Source organism: Patiria miniata, unplaced genomic scaffold (assembly GCF_015706575.1).
Source record: "Patiria miniata isolate m_02_andy unplaced genomic scaffold, ASM1570657v1 HiC_scaffold_19, whole genome shotgun sequence".
NCBI lineage: Eukaryota > Metazoa > Echinodermata > Asteroidea > Valvatida > Asterinidae > Patiria > Patiria miniata.
Window position 1 is genome coordinate 11,053,681 of NW_024037057.1, and position 20,008 is coordinate 11,073,688.

The 20,008-nt window shown below is 39.1% G+C and overlaps 1 protein-coding gene across 1 annotated transcript in view; it reads left to right on the forward strand.

Moving 5' to 3' along the window:
- Positions 1–469: 469 nt before the first annotated feature.
- LOC119725785 (SH3 and cysteine-rich domain-containing protein-like) overlaps positions 470–20,008 on the forward strand; it is a 31,207-nt gene continuing 11,668 nt past the window's right edge. Inside the window, exons 1-11 of the mRNA XM_038197359.1 lie at positions 470–635; positions 2,743–2,898; positions 6,558–6,660; positions 8,180–8,249; positions 10,259–10,411; positions 11,494–11,556; positions 12,556–12,669; positions 14,361–14,441; positions 17,646–17,786; positions 18,612–18,692; positions 19,491–19,561. Of these exons, the coding sequence (XP_038053287.1) occupies positions 2,772–2,898; positions 6,558–6,660; positions 8,180–8,249; positions 10,259–10,411; positions 11,494–11,556; positions 12,556–12,669; positions 14,361–14,441; positions 17,646–17,786; positions 18,612–18,692; positions 19,491–19,561 (1,004 nt within the window). The 5' untranslated portion in view covers positions 470–635; positions 2,743–2,771. The remainder of the gene's footprint in view (positions 636–2,742; positions 2,899–6,557; positions 6,661–8,179; positions 8,250–10,258; positions 10,412–11,493; positions 11,557–12,555; positions 12,670–14,360; positions 14,442–17,645; positions 17,787–18,611; positions 18,693–19,490; positions 19,562–20,008) is intronic.

Genomic DNA, 20,008 nt, shown 5'->3' on the forward strand with positions numbered 1-20,008 from the left:
AAAAAGCGAAATAAGAACTTCATTTACTTGTCAGTTTCGTCATAACCATCTTTTGATTATTTTTTTGGTTCGAGTTCGCTTATTTTGTACGTTTTTTTTTGTTTTACACGCAATTTGATTGAAAGATCAAGATCAGACGAAATAATCAATTTTCAAACAAATTCTTATAGTGGTACAAAAAGGCCTCCGTAAATCAAAGCTTTTGTAAACACAGGCTCCGTTTAAGATGTGCTTCATAATATCTTTTTTAAGACCCATGAGAAACACCGGCTCAATTTAGCTTTGTAGATCATTTTAGGAAAATATAAATGTTATAAAAAAAAACTAAACTTGGAAAAGTTACATTTGGATTGGAAATTTAGGACTGAAATATGACATTTTAGCCGGATTTGGAGGCAAAGCTGCAACTAAGTTTGGATTTGAAAACGACTGAATAATATTATGATAATGCACGTGTGTATAAAAAAAAGCTACGTACAGAATTTAGACACACAACTACAGGTGCGCCGGTCGTGCCAAATTTGCGACGCATTCATCATGATCACGATGTATTATTGAGGAAAAATAGCCTCTTCGCGATTGTAAAACGGCAGCTTGTTGCAGTAACCAGTTTACTTCGTCGTGAACTCACAAAGGTAGGCTCAAATTTAGATGGATTTTCGTCCTGTTTGCGAAGTTGTTTATTTTCATTGAGATGTCGATGCATGAACATGATGAATGTCAACTTCAATATGGCTTCCACGCTTGAGTGATAATCATATTGCCTTGGTCATTGGCGATTGTAAAGTAACGGGCCTTCTTTTAGAGTGTTTTTATCACTCAAAAATGACTGTAATATGAAACCTTAATCAACTTCTTTTAAATTTAATTTTGATACTCAGTCAGTGATAAAGGCCCTAGTCATGTTAGTCGAGTCATGATTGTCTTGTGATATTCGTTTTCCAAGTTCCGGATAGCAAGCATCATTCAGGCTGCTTTCGGCTCAACTACTCCACGAATTCAAGTGACATGGATTAAAAAGTTTATCTTCAGTGATGGACAGACCACGAAATAATTTTCAAAATTTAAGCTCTTTTTATTTTGATTTTATGACGTCAAAAGTACCGATGTCACTTTTCCTAGTTCCGGATCGGTTCAATCAGTTCCTAATCGATCAAAACTGCTTCACGCGAAAAAAAAAATCATGCGAGAAAATCTATTTTTTTTTCAGCCAGAACCAACCGAATCAAGCATATTTTTTTGATTAAGTACTATTTCATTTTCCAAAAATCATTCAAGAGAATTCCAGCAAATTTTTAAAAGAGAAAAAACTTAAATGATTTTTAAACTTTTGTCTGCAGCACAATGGCTCGAACTCATGCACCGACTGAAAATCTTTGATCCAGCACAGAAAACGTCACACAAAATTGATTAACGTGCGTGTAGTTGGGTCGCAAGTGCTCGTGCTATCCAGAACTAGGCAACAGCATACGAACATTCTTTGGCGAATTTTTAAAAATTAGAGACTTTACAACTTATTTTGATTCAACAAGCATTCGATGGAAGAGTTTATACGACTGTAGTGTAAGAAAAAAATATTCCAAATATCATGCTGTCTGTATGCTTGAACCATTGAAGTATGGTATCGTTCCTTTCACCCAATTTTGTTGGTGTCAGCCTTTATAAAAGTTGTTGGTGTTAACCATTTGGTAAAAAAAAATGGATAGCACGCTGTGTTTGTTTTATTTAAAGGAAATACATCTTTTACTTTTGCTGTAATTTTCAGAAATGGATGGAATTGGGGGGTTGGAATTATATAGCAAATATAGTTACACTGACTATTTTGAGGTTTTGGGTTCGAAAATGCTATAAAAACCAAGAAAAACAATCATTTTCCTGTAGTCTGGTTCCCTGACTCCATTTAAAAAGAAACAGAGCAGTTTACATATATATTGGGGAATTGTAAGGTCAGGGAACCAGTCTAGCTGGCTTGTACCCGTTCATAGGTGTGTAATCGATTGCAAACAAGTGCGATGGTCAACTGGGGCCAGTATTTGATAAAAAGCCAGTTTTTTCCAACGCTGATCGGCCGATCAGCGTTGGAAAAAACTGGCTTTTTATCAAATCGGCCGATCAGCGTTGGAAATTGATACAAAAATACCACTTTTCTTGAAAATGACAGTATACCAGGTGCCATGATTTTACAGGATGCTTTACACTGTCATTCACTAACAGTCCAGCAAGGTACATGTATTTCAAAATGATTTGGTAGTTTTATTTTTTGATGTTTGCAAATGTTGTATTTTCTCTTTAATTTTGTTTAACTTTCTTTTATGTACCTGCTTATTTATTTATTTATTTTTTGGGGTACTTTTTGGTATTTTACTCGGACTCGGACTCGGACTTAGGTTCTCGGACTCGGCCAAGTACTCGTCCTTGAATGTACTCGGACTCAGTGCTTTGGACTCGGACTCGTCACAGTGTACTTGGACTCGGCCCTGGTTTCGGTACTCAGCTTTGAGGACTTGACTCCAACACTGCTCTTACCCCCGGTTGAAAATACCCCAGTTTTACCCTATATTGAAAAAATTGGCAAAATATTTTGCAAATGATGTATTTCAAAACAAAAAAGTGCGGGCTGAAAAAAGAAGCAGGCTTAGACAAGAAACTATTTGTTTTTTTTACAAGTTTACATTGTAAATGTCTGAACTACAAACTATGGCCCATTGAACATTGTGCGTAAAGGTGTTTTTTTATTTTCAGGGCATTGTGGGATTTTGTGCGGACGAGCGATGTCGTTGGTAACCAGTCACATGGGTGGGTCCGGGCACAGACGAGGCAGCACGGTCAGTGAATACACACGGAACCGAACTGTTCACATTGGACGGACAACCAACTCGAAATGGCTTGTTCGAACAGGTATGTGAATTTTTGAGGGGGGGGGGGGGGGGGGGCCTGGGGGGGGGGGGAGGGTTCGCTAGACTAATTTGAATCAGAAGCTGGGGGGAGGGGGGGGGGGTCATATGTTTGACAGCTGTAGATGCTTTTGGGCTCTGGTCATTAAAATTTTATTTGGAAAAATGTCTCTTTAACTTCTAAGGCCCAAAAAAATAGGCCTAAGTCTCCGGTTTCTGGTATGGAGCTTGCCCAAAAAGTGGTGCAGCGACGCGGTTTTTTTTTTTTTTTACCTGTTCTTTTTGCTTCAAATGTGGGCTGATGACTGCAAAGGGTGCCAGACTAAATATAGTGCAAATATATGGGAGTCCAGAGAGGCCACATAAAGCATACTCGATCGTAACCCCATCTAATAATACGTTAAAATTGTGCAGCAGGATTCCAGTCAAACCAGTGAGTTTGGCGGTTTGGAGACATCATCTTGCATTGAAAAAAAAACCTTTTTCATTGTGCCGACGCGCATGGCTACGGCGACGCACGCATACCAGAAACCGGAGACTTTATTTTTTGGCCTAAAAGAATAAGGCTAGGCCTATTTCAAGCAAACTGTGAATTAGCTGTTTGGACTAATTTCAAAGCAAAATGGTTTTTCAAGAGAAGTATGTAGGCCTATGTATAATGGTCAAGTTGACGTGTCGTGTTGAATGGCAAAAAAAATTAAATAAAAAAAAAAGTGTGTTTCGTAACCATACTTCTGTACTTGGATTTTTTGCAGCCAAATTACCAACCTCAACATTTTTATTGTCAAATGTAAATTTTTTCAAATATTTTTTTTTTTAAACAAACAAATATTTTTTTTGCCATCATTTTTGTTTAAATGTGTTATTGGTTTCTTAAACAATTGACCTATCGCGTTAGAATCGCGTTAGAATCTTGCAATACAGCTTGTGAATTATTGTCCAATCACATGATATTCAAATTGACGCGGAATGCGCAACATCTGAAACAAACAAAACTAAGCGTACAAAAATTCCCTGGGGGTGTCTAAGGGGCGTGGCTAACTCGCAAACGGCGATAGGTCAATTAGTAAACATGATAAAGTTACAGGTACAATCCTTATTAAATGAACAAAGTAAGTATCAAAGATCGAGAAACAAACATAACAAAAAGTTACAAGATTAAGTCTCCTACATATCTACCTACCCGGATAATTAAAAGCCTTTGTGTCATCAACCTGTTATTTTCTGGGTTTTTGTTACTAGATGCGTGTATCAAAAAGTGACAAACTTATCATTGCCCAAACAGCAATTAAAAAAAAATGTATTTTTCGGGGTTGTGAGGTTTAGAAATCATCATTTTATCCTTGAGTTCATTTTCAAGGGCCCATGCACTTAAATTTTTTAATTCAATCCTTGAAAATGCACATTTGTGTCCCATTTAAGCTTATTTTCAATTTTCATTTTGTCTTTTTCAAGGGTATTTGGTGCCTTTTTTGTTGTGATGCTAATGCCAATTTCCATATTCATGAGCAAAGCTGTGATGTCATTTCGGGCAGAACACTGAAGCTCAATAATGCAGGCTTTGTTTCATCACAAAAAAAAATGCTAGAATTTTTTTCAATTCAGTTTTAGTTACAGAAAAGCATGCAAATGTTTTAAATTATTAAAAGAATTTTCAATAAAATTAATCAAAATGTGCCAATAATTAAAAACAAACAAACGACACGTGCTGTAAGTAGGCCTAACAATGCCAATGTGGGCATAAACAGACATGAATCATTAGGCCAAAAAAAAAAAAAGGCTCCGTTGACGTTTCTGGTATGTGCGCGACGCCATAGTCATGTGCGTCAGCAAAATTAAAAAGTTTTTTTTTCAATGTAAGATGTCTCAAAACTGCCAAACTCACCGGTTTGACTAGAATCCTGCTGCTGCACAATTTTAACATGTTTTTAGATGGGGTTATGATCGAGTATAAGCTTTATGTGGCCTTTCGAGGCTCCAATACATTTTGCACTAAATTTAGTCGGGCACCATTTGCAGTCATCAGCTGACATTTGAAGGGAAAAAAGTAAAAAAAGAAAAAAGCCGCGTTGCTGCACCACTTTTGGGGCAAGCTCCATACCAGAAACTGGAGACTATTTTCTGTTGTTCTTACTGCATTAGACTGAACACACTTTTAAAAAATTAAATTTTTCGCAATCTATAATTTTCCAGATTTAGATGATATATAGAAACTGCTTAAATAAACACAATTTTTTTGACCCAAAAATATTGACATTACGTGCCTCGTTCGCATTTGGCCTGTAGGCCTATGTGTGTATCATTGCACGTAATGTACATTAACACGGTCATGGGTAGTTGGAGATATTTACATCACACATTGTTTGCAGTTGTTGATGTGTACGCACTTTGCATTTTTGTGTTTGATACATGTCACGTACAGTTCACTTGGACACGATCATCTGTATTCATTGCATTTAAAAAATGTATGTACCATAGGTTTTGCATATAAAACATGTGTACATGTACATGTTTGAAATTGTTATGGCATTGGACATAGGGACGACTCATACGTAGACAATTTACACAGCTGCTACTGGCTGTATTTATAGATTGCATGTAAATGTCAAGGTGCAATATGGAAAGAGAAGCCATACAATCACAGCATGGGCTGGTGAACTTAGACGATTCGCCCTGGAATTTATGCAAATGAGCGCTGTGATATATTCCACCTTGTGGTCCAACTGGCTGGAGAAAAAAATAATCATGTTTGTGGTGCATTTATTGACAGAATTTAGCCAAATTGTTATTATTTTTTATTATTTAACGTGAGGCAGAAGAAAATTTAAAACAAAATTATGCAAATTTATGCAAATGACCAAAGTGATGAGTTGTGGTCTAACTGGCTAGATCTATTTTCATGTTTGTGGTGCTTTTATTTAAAACTTACCCCAGTTAAAAAAACAAAAAAACAAATTGTAAACACATTATGCAGAAGAAATATGCAAATTTATGGAAATTATTTGCTTGAAATATTTAACATATCCTCCGTGGCCTTGTACCGGTATATTCACAAATTTTAACCATTTTTGGGTGTAAACACATGAGAAATTTTGAAAGAATGCAAATTTATGCAAATGATCTGGGTGAGGTAACCATGGTAACTGTAGTCCTATTGCACCAATACATGAACAAACAAATTGTTAAATAATATTACACAATATAAAAAAAATAGTTGATGCTATGTCATCCAGAGATTTCAATACAAATTTTGCTGCAGAAACAAGTTGTTAAAATTTTGCAAGAGCATTTTATTGATCAAAAGGTCACGTCTCTATGTTTTGATGAAAAGTAAATGTTAGCTTGTAGATGAAGGTCAACATGTAGGCTACGGTAGACTGCGTATGGTATAGTGCTTTGTCAACTTTATTAATTTACTTGAATTATTAATTCTTCACTGTTGCCAAGAAGAGACACAATTTATGTAGTATAGGTTGATAAATAATCAAAATCGCAACAATTATTATTTTTCCCTGTTAAAACAATACATACACATGGAAAATTAAGTACAAGGAAAAAATGTATTTTTCTTGAAGAGCACAGGGCATGCATCTTTATGAGGATTATGATGAATTCTTGAGGATAAAAACCCAGACTAATTAATTGATCTTGTTGACTCCACAGTTGCAGAATTCTGCCAGCAGATTTCATTGCTGTACGAACACTTTGCCATCAATCTGCAGTCGCTGGTGGAATCCTTCAAAGAGCAAACGCTCAGCAAAGATGGGTAAGACAAACAACAACAAGCAAACAAACAACACAACAACCAACAAACAAACACCCCAGACGTCCACATGAATGTCTGCTAGAAGAACAGAAGATATGGCTTTTCTGCATTATGAAGTTTTATGAGTCTATGAGCTGTCTGGTAAAATTATCAATTTCATACACGAACAAAGTTCCATGGCTTATTAGTTGTGTCTTCAAGTCTAGTATATCTTTATAGGACTTTAAAATAGGCACCTTTAAGATGACATCACATGACCCATGATGACATCATCATGACGTCACGTCTATTTTCACCTATAAACGCCCCTGTTTACATGTACAAAGTTTTAACCTAATTGCACTTGCAGTTCTTTAGATAAAGGAGTTTAAAACAAAGCAGACTGACTGGCTGACTGACAGTCATTTGCTAACATTAAACGCCTGTTCAAAACGCGGAAGCGAATGCAAATTAGTGACCTCATAAATTTGCAAATGTTGAACACATTTCAACTCGGGCATATTTCGGAGCGAATGTTTCCTGACGTCAAGATTGCTTCGCATTCCTAGGAAGCAGCCTTTACACTGATCACAGCCTAGTGAAGAAAACCAGGCAGTGCTATTGTATAGGATTACCCCGTAATGCCAGTGAATAGGCTAAATTCAGCCCATCGTGCATCAGGTGCATGACAATTAAGACAAGTTCTTGGTAGAACTAAGCAGCACCCGATTTCACGAAGCGCTGCGACGCGTCGCAACTCGAGTTACGACGTGTAACACGTCGCAACTCGCGACACGTCGTATCTTCCATTTCACGAAAGTTGCGATGTGTTGAACGCGTCGTAAGTTTCTTGACAACGGCTTAAAACACGTCGCAAGTTAAGACGTGTCTAGTGGTCGTCGCAAAATAAGAAGAGTCATTTCTAAGCCAGTTTTATGCCATAAACATTACATTAACAAGATTATATTACTGAGGCAATGTGTGTAAAGTTGTAAATAGAAGATGCATTGAATAATTATGAATTAGACCGGAATATTAGAATTGAAATTTCAAAGTAGCTACATGTATACAGTCCAATGAGAGTTTGTTTTCCTTCAAAATTGCATCGCATGGCTGCCATTTTGTTTTACGTTTTAACAAATTTCGAGGTGAGATCCCACGACTCTTTGTTGAATATCAGAAGACTATTTACTGTACACTGACTAAATACATAAAACAGTCACCGTCGTAAGTGCGACGCGTCGTGGGTGTATTTATAATACACCCACGACGCGTCGCACTTACGACGTATTTTGTGAAATGGATCGTAGAGATACGACGCGTCGCATCGCTGCGATGCATCGTAAGTTACGAAGAGTTTGATGAAATCGGGTGCAGGACTGTTTTTATCGAATTTAAATGTACTAAGCGACAGTAGTTAATACCACATGGTGTTACCGCAAACCAAAAGTTTGTGTCTTGTCATTTGTTTTTCCTCCGAAAAAGCATCAACTTAAAATAAAGTGGTATTTTTTCTCTTCTATGATTGTCTTTTCCACAGCATGTCAGGACATCGTTGGTTTGTTGGGGCCTGGGAGAAGTTACTGGATCAGTATGCCGTCGTATCATCAGTAAGTTAGTCTCAGACGACTCTGACCAAATTTTATGTAATTTAATCTAAGCTGGATCTGCCGGTTGTTTTTTGACCACCCAAAAATGCATTGCTTTATTTATTCATCAGGGAGCATTGTGTACAGGCGAGTCAAAAAGAAAGTGACTAATTTTAATAATAAATTTGTTTTAAAATATATGGTTTCGTCTGTTTAATAAAAAATAACAAAGGAATAAAGTATGTTTGTCATTGACTTGTTACTGTGAACATGTCACGAAATTGGAAACTCTATTCCCCAGTCATGCCAGTTATGTATACTGCTATGTTTTACACCGCAAAATCCAGATGTCCACCACTGAGCATTTAATGATGCATTGATAAATACCTTTTAAATGCAATGAACCAGGGGGTTTGCCTACCGCCGTGAATGAATGAATTAACTTGCAAAGGAAAACTGACAAAAAACACCATCATCGTTGCAGAAAATAAATTAATCTAGGTCGTTTTCTTTTTGACTCACCCTGTAGTGCGTCTGTGTCCTATTTTGGCGATTCCAGCATTCTGAAAGGAATTGTTATGTTCGTGACAGAGCCAATTAACCATGATATGTAATTAATGATTCAGAGAAATGATCCAAAACTCCTAGTCTGTAATCTCCTTGACCATTACTAGATGATGGATGTATAAGATTCGAAAAATGCATTTTCAGGTTTATTCACTGAGCTCTTAAAAGCTATACAGACTTTCCCTTAAGCCTTGGAATTTGCCCCTATACCACTCAGCCAAAATATGGAACACGAATGCACTTCATTTTTTATGTTCCACGATTGCTAGTTTAATAAGTTTATTTTCAATCCAACTTTATATCAGCCTAGTAAAGATGGAACGCGTACACTGCGGTAATGTTTCAACTGTTAAACCACTATGCAGGAGTGAAACGTGTGCAAGTATAGCGCGCAACCAGCAGTGCAATATAGACTATTATCTTCAAGTAAACTTGAATCCTCGATCCTGATTGGTGGATCTATGGCAACAAGCCGTGCTACATATAACCATGTAGCACGGCCTCGGTCCATACCGCTCTCCGTGTATTACGCTTTTCTAAGATGCGAGGTGTGCGTGTTCCATCTTAACTGTGCGTCAAGTTTGCTTGAAGATAAATTTGTTATCACGCTCGCGCTCGTGGAACACAGAAAATGTAGTGCGTCTGTGTCCCACATGTCACTGGGCCTTTGGCCTCGTGGTATGTGGGACTCATGGTGGAGTGTCATGGCCTAGCGGTTAAGAACACCAGACTCATGTTCTGGTGTTTCAGAGGCAACAGTGACGTGGGTTCGAGCCAGCCGGCGGACACTTGTGCTCTTAAGCAAGGCACTTAACCATTATTGCTTCGTCCTTCGGATGGGACGTAAAGCCGTAGGTCCCATGTGTTGTGTAATCCAATGCACGTATAAGAACCCAGTGACACTTATCGCTACGAGAAGGGGTTTGCCCCGGTGTTTCTGGCCTCCTGTATAAACTCCCACGTGGAGTATTTAGGAGAATTAAGAACCAACCAAGAACACACTACAGCACTACATTACTCCGTGTTCCTCTCGCGCTCGCGGGATAACTTACATGTATATAGTATAAGCTTCGTGCGCGAGCAAGAGTGCATTTTTTTACCACTTTTCAAGAACATTGGAATGGGATGCAATGCTTGCGCGTATTAGTTCGTGTGCGTATGGCGCGAAGTATACTTTTATTCTGTTTGTGCATAGACCCATAGTGTCTTCGCATCAGCGTCAGGCGTCGTCGGTGATTCGTTCGAATGTCTCTCCCAGTGGTCTCCCCCAACTCTCCCTTTCTTACCGTTGAGGGGGTACTTGCGCACGGAGCCAACACAGTATAACACCATGCCATAGATCGACCAATCAGGATTGAGGATTCAAGTTTGCTTGAAGATAAAATGTAAAAATTGTAATTACATGTACAATTTAATACATCGGGTTAATAATTAAGCACATAATTTTGAACTTTTATAAACAGGACTATTTTGATCTGGCGCACAATCTCGAGTGCGGTGTGAGTAATTCGCTTCAAGAGGCTACGATTCACAAACACGCGGTACTTGACGACATCGTTCATTATCGCGACACGCTCCGCCAGGAGATGAAATCAAAGGACGCCAACCTTCTTAAGGTAACTGACGAAAAGCAGGAAGAGATGGGAAAAAGAAGAAGAAAAAATTAGCGTAAAATCCCAAACTCCCCCCCCCCCCATTAAGAACCTTAACCCTAACCGAACTCAACCCATCAAAGCCCAACAGCAGGTTTTGTTTAAATCTGTTGGGATAGGTACAGTTCCCCTAAACTGATGGTCTTTTACATTGGGTTTGGCATACCTCCAGAAACTAAGTCCAACAGTGTGTGTGTACAATTTCCTATGTGGGTGTTGGAATTTGCCTGAATGGGTACGATTCCTAGTAAATTATGCCGGGGAGTAAGGGTTAATGTAGGCAAGAGGAACAATAGAGTTAAGGCCCGTCTCAATTTGTATCTGAGATGATTTCCGGACAAGTTGCGGACATTGTATCAGGTACAAGTCGCAGAATTCTGAACAACTTCCCTGCAATCTTCCTGCAATGAAGTGATCAGTATTGGTGAGTCAAGCAGCTGCTGATGAAAATCTCCCCGGAACATGTCCGGGACAAATGCAGAGCTTCTTCTGGTCAAAGTGAATGATTCTACCTGCAACTTGTCTGGAACTCGTCCCGGATTTGAGTTGAGACCGGACCTTAAGTTGAACACAAAGGATTACATTAAACATTTCTAGTTCCTGGGCCCTTAAAGGCATATAGGATCATTTTATTTATTTATCCCAAAAGTTTGCTACAAAATTATTATCAAAAAGCTTACTTGGATTGAAGATCGAACCAGTACTAAACACCCCGTGAAATTATTCCGTCTGGCTTGCTGTCATTTAGAAGAAATCAAGAAATGTAGGTGATTTCCAATGATCAGTCAACTGATTTTTGATAAAAGAGTGCTATTGAAGAAATCAAGTTTAGTGATCAAAACGTTGTGCATGGTTTTAACTGTTTTCTCAAATAGTGTAATATCCACTGGGCTGAAACTTTAACAGGTTAGGTTTTGAGCATTCATCTGTGGATTTTGAGGTTCTTTTTTATTGAAAACAATCAAAAGGCGAGAAAGGCAAATGATTCTATGTGCCTTTAAGAGAAAAACATGGTTTTTCTAATAACGTGTGTTATTTATTAACAGACAGAGAAAGAATATTCGGAATCGTGGAAGAAAATGGAGCATGATGGTATAAACAACATTCAGGTATGTGAATAAATATCACAATCAATTACATTACCATATTTGCATATTCATGAATATCTGCGACAGTTTGCCTGTTCCTATTGGTCAAGAGCCCATCACTTGGGTGGTGTTAAACTGCCATTTAAACACATGGTTTTAAAACGGCAATGTTTATGACCGGTTGCGTTACCCTGTGTTTCATGTCACTAAAGCCCAGTTCATACTCGGCGCGAAAGCGAAAGTGAACGCGAATTTGTGACGTCGTGTCAAATATTTGCACTGCGAATTCGTAAAAGTTGAGCACATTTCAACTCGGGCGAATTTCGCAGCGAACGTTTCATGACGTCAAATTTTGCTTCGCATTCGCATTGGCGTGGAGTATGAAACGGGCTTTAGGCATAGTACATGCACCATGCTACAATTGAGTGTTTGATATTCATTGATGTGATTTATAAGCAAGGAGATGTCGAGCACATCGTGCACGCATTGCACACCATCTAGAAGTGGTCCAAACGTGCCGTAAATATCGTAGACAAAATCTTTGGAAGCCGACAACTTTTTAATTTTTTTTTAATGATTTTTCACTGAAAAGGCATTTATGAATGGGGAGATAGTGTAGGCAATTGTGTAGCTATGGACCCTGTTCCTATAAGAGAACAAAAAAACACTTTAAGATTATTGGATTTTCCAAACTAGTTGGCGACATTTAAAACCAACAGGCATGTCGTAGAGACCGGCAGGGTTTTGAATTTTTGAGGGAAATTATGGGGTAAAAGACGACGAAGACTACAAAATGCAACATGAAAATAAAGACAGCGATCACCATGACGCACAGTTAGTGCGCAAAATTGCGTTTGATTCGCATGGTACTAAACGAAATTGTTCAAAATTACAAAAATTGTGTCATTGGAATAATGAGAAGTCTGCTTTAGGTTTTGAAACAGTCATGTTGGAATGATAAAAGTATCTTTGAAATTAATTTGACGATTCGATTATGCGTTGATTTTTTATTTACGACAGAATCCAAACACTGCGGCGTGTTACAACAAGCACAACGGCTACATACTGGAGTTGGCGGGTCTCAACAAATTCAACGAAGGCGTTTGCGGCAACGTGTTACCATCGTTAAGCAAAGTGAGTTTTCAGTTCGCACGTATGTGGTCAGTTACGCAACGGGTTCCGTGCTCAAATACCCCCTCAACGGTAAGAAAGGGAGAGTTGGGGGAGAGATTTTCAAACGCATTGGCGACATTTCGTTGTGCGTACATCGCGTATTATACGCGCAAACCAGAATTAGCGCACACGGTGTGGCAGACTGAGGGTCCAATTAAGTAAATATACTCCCATACACACAGTGATAAGGCCAAAAAAAAAAAGTCTCCGGTTTCTGGTATGGAGCTTGCCCCAAAAGTGGTGCGGCGACGCGGCTTTTTTTTTTTTTACCTGTTTTTTTTTTTTTTTGGGCTTCAAATGTCGGCTGATGACTGCAAATGGTGCCCGACTAAACTTAGTGCAAATATATGGGAGTCCAGAGAGGCCACATAAAGCTTATTCTCGATCATAACCCCATCTAAAAACACGTTAAAATTGTGCAGCAGCAGGATTCCAGTCAAACCAGTGAGTTTGGCAGTTTTGAGACATCATCTTGTATTGAAAAAAAAACTTTTTCATTTTGCCGACGCACATGGCTACGGCGACGCGCGCGCATACCAGAAACCGGAGACTTTTTTGGGGGGGCCTAAATCCTCATACTTCAAAAATATTTTTAAAATACTCAAAACTCTCACAGGTGTTCAGGCTGTACGGACAAATGACAATCAATATGTCGTCTTTCATTTTCCTTTCAATTTTTGGTGGGTTGACCATTGAGTTTTTGGAGAAATTCTCACGAGGACCACCCCTAAAACGAATGATATTTCCCAAACTGGAAAAGCAGCCATTTTTAAAAAGATCCCTCCACAACATGGCTAAAAAGCGCCACTTTCAGACCCAATTGCATCTGAAATGCTCGGAATTGGAAGCCCCAAGTTCAGGCCAGAGGTTCATTGCCATATCTCTTCAATTCCCCAATTCCATGGCTCTCAGAACTCTCTAATATAGAATTGGATTGATAACAATTATTCTTGAGCTTGGTGGACGGATCTTTGGCTTATTTACTTGGTTTTTTCCAGGGGCTAGCTCTCAAAAGTGGTGCAATAGCGCCCTCTATGTACATGCACTGTCCTCATTAAAAAAATCTGTCAGAAATTATTTCATTTCTAGTGTCCCATGTTCTTGTGCACATACAGTTAAAAGGAGTTACAACATTTACTTTTGCTGTAATTTTCAGAAATGGATGGATTTGGGGGATAATATTTTATAGCAAATAATTATTGTTGCACTCACTTGTTTGATCATGTTCTTGTAGTCTGGTTCCCTGACCCAACTTTAATTGAAATGGAGCAATTTATAGACGTTGGGGAATTGTAAGGTCAGGGAACCAGTCTAGAAGGCTTGTTCCCCTTTGTATGTGTAGCGATTTCAAAATTCTGACAAAATATTGTAAATTGGGGGCAGTATTTGAAAAAAGCCAGTTTTTTTTCCAGCACTGGTCAGCCGAAATTGATACAAAAAATACCACATTTCTTGAAAATATCAGCACACCAGGTGCCATGATTTTACAGGATGCTTTAGACTGTCATTCACTAACAGTCCAGTACGGTCTTTCATAATAATTGTGTAGTTTTGATATTTGCAAATGTTGTATATTCCCTTTAACTTAGGATCACACGATGTTTCATTTGTTTTTTCTTTTGTTTTTTTTTCCGCATTCCCCCCCCCCCAAGGAAATTGAGAGAGTTCACGCCGAGATTGCGGAGTTGGTGATTCAAGGCATTATCAAACATGCGCAACTCACCAAATCTAAGGTAAGGATTCTACGATTTAATTTTTATCAGGACCGGGATATTTTGGGTCTCCCGTCAATTTCCTCAACTTTGGCAGAAACGTTGGTTGGCTAGTAATCTATAACATGATGTAATTTGGTTGTACTAGGGTAACCACAAGAGGGCGCTTTACCATATTTTTGCCCAGTTTCGGTCAAAAACAGTATTTTTGGCCCAATTTCTAGATACATGTTGGTCATTCAAATGATTTCAAATTTGGCAGAAACATTCTTGAGGTCAAATTTGAATCAATTTAACAATCTCTGGCATCTGAAGCTTTATAATACACTCTTATGACATTTTTTATGCGATTAATTTTTTAAAGCGCATTCAGATTTTTCTTTTGATGTAATGCGCTAGATAAGAATAATTATTATTATTATTATTAAGTAACCGCTAGAGGGCGCTTTACCTACATGTACATTTTGTGGCAAATTCGTTCTCTATCTTTTGTATTTGTCCCCAAATTTGATTGTTTTCTATCAGAATCTGCCCAATAATGCGGTAATATATATCGTAAATTGCAAGCCATTTTTTCAAGTGTTTGGTCTCGGTAAAGTGTACTGTTTTGGGTAAATTCATCATTTCTTGTGGTTTTGTCCCAGAAATTGAATCTTTTAAACCAAAATCTGCACAATAATGCTTTATAAATACTCCGCAAATATCAATTCAATAAGAGTATGTAAGTATTTCTTCAACATCTCATTAAACACCCACTTGTAAATTCCCGACATACATCCGCTTTGTAGGGCTGTGCCGAATATTCGGATATTCGGTTATTCGATCGATAAACGAATATTCGAATATTTATTTTCGAATAAGAATATTCGGTGGTGATATGCAATGAAATAAAAAGGTGGAAAAAACTTTTTTTTTAACAACAAAAGTGTATTCTCAAAGTTAAGTTTCAAGTTGCTGCCAAAAAAACCCATAAAAGTAGCTTGTATATATGCCAAGCAATAATGCCATACATATATTACTTCTGCTTTGGGAGTGCTTGCAGTAAAGCCAACCCATTTTTTTAACGCCGGACTGCAACACCAATCGCTGATGCTTCCGACAAGATAAACAAGATTTTGTCTTTCATGTCTTCACAAAACACTTCCTGACACCTTTTCATATCAAACTTCTAGCATGAGTTGTAACGTTTCCGTTGTCCGTATTTTTGTTTGTTGTTGTCCTACTTACAATCCCTACTTTCAAAAGAAAACCGCCGCTGTTTTTCCCCGATGCGATCCTGGCAAGTTTCTCCGCGCGTTGGTGTTACATGTACATGTGTGCAGCATAGGAAAATGCAGCGTGGCATTGGAGAGGAGCACGTGCTAATTTGCCCACGTGCGCAGTGGGAGGGGCTTTAATACTGGATCGGCTATTGACATCGCGAAAATGGCATGCCAACATCGATGTAGGAGACCTCTGCAATCTCATGCAAAGAACTTGATTTCTTTTTTTCTGTGTGGGCCTTTGTATTTTCCGTTTTCATGTACTTATTTTGAGGACGTACTGCTCGCACAGGGTCGCACAAGAAGCGGTACATTACACTGATACAGCGAAGCCAATTCCCCCCAAAGTTTTCCATCGCCTGTTCAATCGTGTCGAATGCACGTGGTTATAGGGAATCGCCATGCACGCAGTATGCTGCTCACAGCACATGGCGGTGTTGTAGAAAACTTGTCATGAACCCCAACATTACATTAAAACGTTTTGAAAACCTTGGTTCATTTACATTACGGACTCTGGGATTTTTCTGAAAGAATTTCTTGTTTACTTTTAGGGGTAAATTTACTATGGCTGTTAGTACAATGCCTCCGTAATTATATACATGTACATGTACAAAATAATCTAGTTCTCTCAACTGATCAGAGCACCCTTTTATCGAACACATTTCGTTCGCTGTCCGTCAGCTTTGTTCGCTGGGTTAGTCTGCTAATTGCACCCAATATTTGCACAAATAAAATATACATAAACACTTCAAAAACTAGTTCAGCAATTATACACTCAGTAATAATAGCGGGAAACTCTGGCTCATGTCCTCCAAGTCGAGCAAAACGCAAGAAAAAGGGCAGACAACAGAGAGGATTTCAAACTCAAAAGAGCTCTCATTTATTTCGCCAGACAGACTTTGCGGTCAACTCACCGCACCGTACCCCTGATTCCCAGCATAGAAAACCACAGCTAGACAAAATGTATCAAAATGTTGCAAGTTGGAATATCCAAACCTTTTAGTGGCCTATTTGTTAGAAAGTTATCTCCAGAGCACGCACTTAGCCAGACAAAAGAACCGGGTCAGCGCACCTGTGCCCTAATTAGCCCGCCAACAATGCGCCCGCCGGAGCTCGGCTGGCGATTTTTTTTTTTTTTGGCTGAAATGTCACCCTTCATGTTTTGGGTACACAGCTTATAATACATCCCCTGTGGGCAAACAAGGAAATACTGCTTTGCACGTGTCAAGCTGGGGCGTGTGTATGCCGCGCCCACGCCCATTATTTGCATAAACTTAAATATGCATTTACAATTCAAAGACCCATATTTCATTGAATAAAGACATTAAATATCATAGGTTTTTTTCTTGGAGTTTTTGGTTGTTGAGAATAAGTTTATTTAAAATGATATAAAATCATTTCCTCAATTCTTGGTGACAAAAGTGCGAGTTATTATTATAAAAGTGATTTTTTTATCCTCAATACTGTGACTAGGAAGTACACCATTTTGTAGACTTCAAGAAGCTTCCAGTAATAGATATGCTCGGTTCCTGTTTGCGAGTTAAGGGTCGGAGAGTCACAATAGCTGACGCCATCCGCCGTGTTTGGGGTTCACGGCTTAATACGTCCCCCATGCAAACAAGGAATCCTTCACTCTAGCTTCTTTGGTTATTGTTAATCTTTAAATTACTGACGACTGAAGAACAACTGATTGTTGTCAAATACCTGACTTACCTGTGAAGAAATCATGCATGGCATGCTGACGTGCGCACGTACGTTGACTACATGTACATGTATGGCATATTTTTGCTTTTGAGGGAATTTGGAATGGCCAAATAACCGAATATTCGAATATTCGATCGATTTGAAGGTCGAATATTCGAATATTCAATTATTCGAATTGACTCAGCCCTACCGCTTTGTCGTCTTTTGCCATCAATATTGTCTATGTGCAGTGACTTTTCATCATGATTATTTTTCGTAGCTGAACGCGCACGGTCAACATATGGACTGTATGATCAGTGCGATGCAAGGCATCGACACATCAGGAGAGGCCGTTTACTCATCATTTGAGCGAGAACCGAGACAGTATGGTTTTGTCAAACCTGATCAGAATGCAACGGGGGTAAGTCTTGACTTTGTCTACTTTGATCATGCGTCCACTGCTATTACATGGTTTGTGGCATTTTAATAATAATGTGTATTTATAAAACGCACCAGTATTTGTTACCAAATGCGCTACATCATTATTACCCTGCTCATTGGGCAGATGAAACATTCAAAAGACAATCTCAGCTCTCTGGGGAGTATACAGCTCCATGCTGCCACCACCTTGCAAAGCAGCTACAATCAATCACAATAACCATCTCTGCTCTCACAGGTACCTATTTACTCCTGGGTGGGGAGAAGCAATGAGTGACAAAGTGCCTTGCCCAAGGGCACACGCACCATGACCCCAGGCTGGACTCGAACCCACAACCTGCAGAATTACCTGCAGACCACGAATTCAATGCTCTGGACCACGAGGCCACGGCCCTATGAAGAGCGTCAGGCTGGTTCACGATTGCGAACTCAACACCATTAAACATTCACTGCATAATTTGCTTGAGTTGAAATGTGTCAAACGTGGGCAAATTCGCAGATCACAAACTTTGAATCACATTACAAATTTGCATTGGCGTTCACATTCCTGCGGAGTATTAACCAGTGTCCTATGAAATTCGGACTCCTATGATATCTGGTCTTTTTTACCTTATATTGATTCTTACCCTCGTCACTGCCCTATCTAATTAATTTCACTCAGGCATGCGCAATACAACCAAGGCGTCCGTATTTCATAGAGTGTAAATCTCACACTGCGCCAGTCTTAAGGGTACCATTCCACACGACCCACCCCTCAAATAAAAACAAACTGCAATCGTGTAACTTGTTACTTTTTGTGCGTTTAAAGGATCTTGCAGGGACCAAATTGGTAATGAATGCCGCAACAGAGAATGTCTTACGAGAGACACACAGCACTCTGCTTAGAGAGGTAAGAGTCAAATTCAGATATTGAAATTTTGTTTTAATTGGAAGTTACAAATTACATGGCTAATTGCCTTTCAAAAAAGGGCTAGAAATGTCAGAAAAACAGACGATGGACAAAAGGGTCTCTTACTCCTGCACCCTTAACCCTAACCGAACTCAACCCTTCAAAGTCCAACAGCAGGTGTTGTTTAAATCTGTTGGGATAGGTACAGTACCCCTAAACTGATGGTCTTTTACATTGGGTTTGGCATACCTCCAGAAACTAAGTCCAACAGTGTGTGTGTACAATTTCCCATGTGGGTATTGGAATTTGCCTGAATTGGTATGGTTCCTAGTAAATTAGGCTGGGGAGTTAGGGTTAAAGTACCTGAGCGGTTCGGTAGAGGTACTGCTTTACTTGACCTAATTTGAAAACATCCACTTTATGTTAGTTTGTCCCAAAGGGCCAGCCTTTAGACCTCTGTCTACCTGACAGACTGACTAACCGACTCACTGGCACTTATGAGCCGGGCAGTGCTGTTGTATAGGATTACCCGCAAAGTCAATCATTGGGCTAAACCCGACTTACTGTAGATTGGTGCATGAAAAGACTCTAGTGAATGGCCTTTTTTAATCAATTGGACAAAAACTTTGAGTGCTCAGGGATCAGCTTTAATGGACTGGCCCGCTCTGGTTTTGTTAAGTTCTGTGGTTCAATGTCAGAATTTGTTTTCAATTTTAAAATCCTATGTGAAGTGTTAATAGTATTAATTCACAGTGTCAACCATTTCAAATGCTATTATTTTATGTCAATTGTTTTCAGGCAAGTGAATTGGAGAAGAAAATCAGCGCAGAGAAAGAGATTGTGACAAAACTTACGAAGCAGCATGAAAGGTTTTGCTAATATTCCCACTTCCAACGTAAAATATACTCATATTGACTGGCAGTTTGGTCACTAGTACTCGTTATTGACTAGCAGTGAGGTCTCTAGTAGTTCATATTGACTGGCAGTGAGGTCACTGGTCCATATTGACTGGCTATGAGGTCACTAGTGGTCAATATTGACTGCCAATGAGGTCGCTAGTTTCCATATTGACTGGCAGTGAGGTCACTAATTCATATTGACCGGCTGTGAGGTCACTAGTAGTCCATATTGACTGGCAGTGAGGTAGTCCATATTGAGGTCACTGGTCCATATGGACTGGCTATGAGGTCACTAGTGGTCAATATTGACTGGCAGTGAGGTCGCTAGTTTTCCATATTGACTGGCAGTGAGGTCACTAATTCATATCGACTGGCTGTGAGTCATCACTAGTCCATTTTGACTGGCATTGAGGTCAC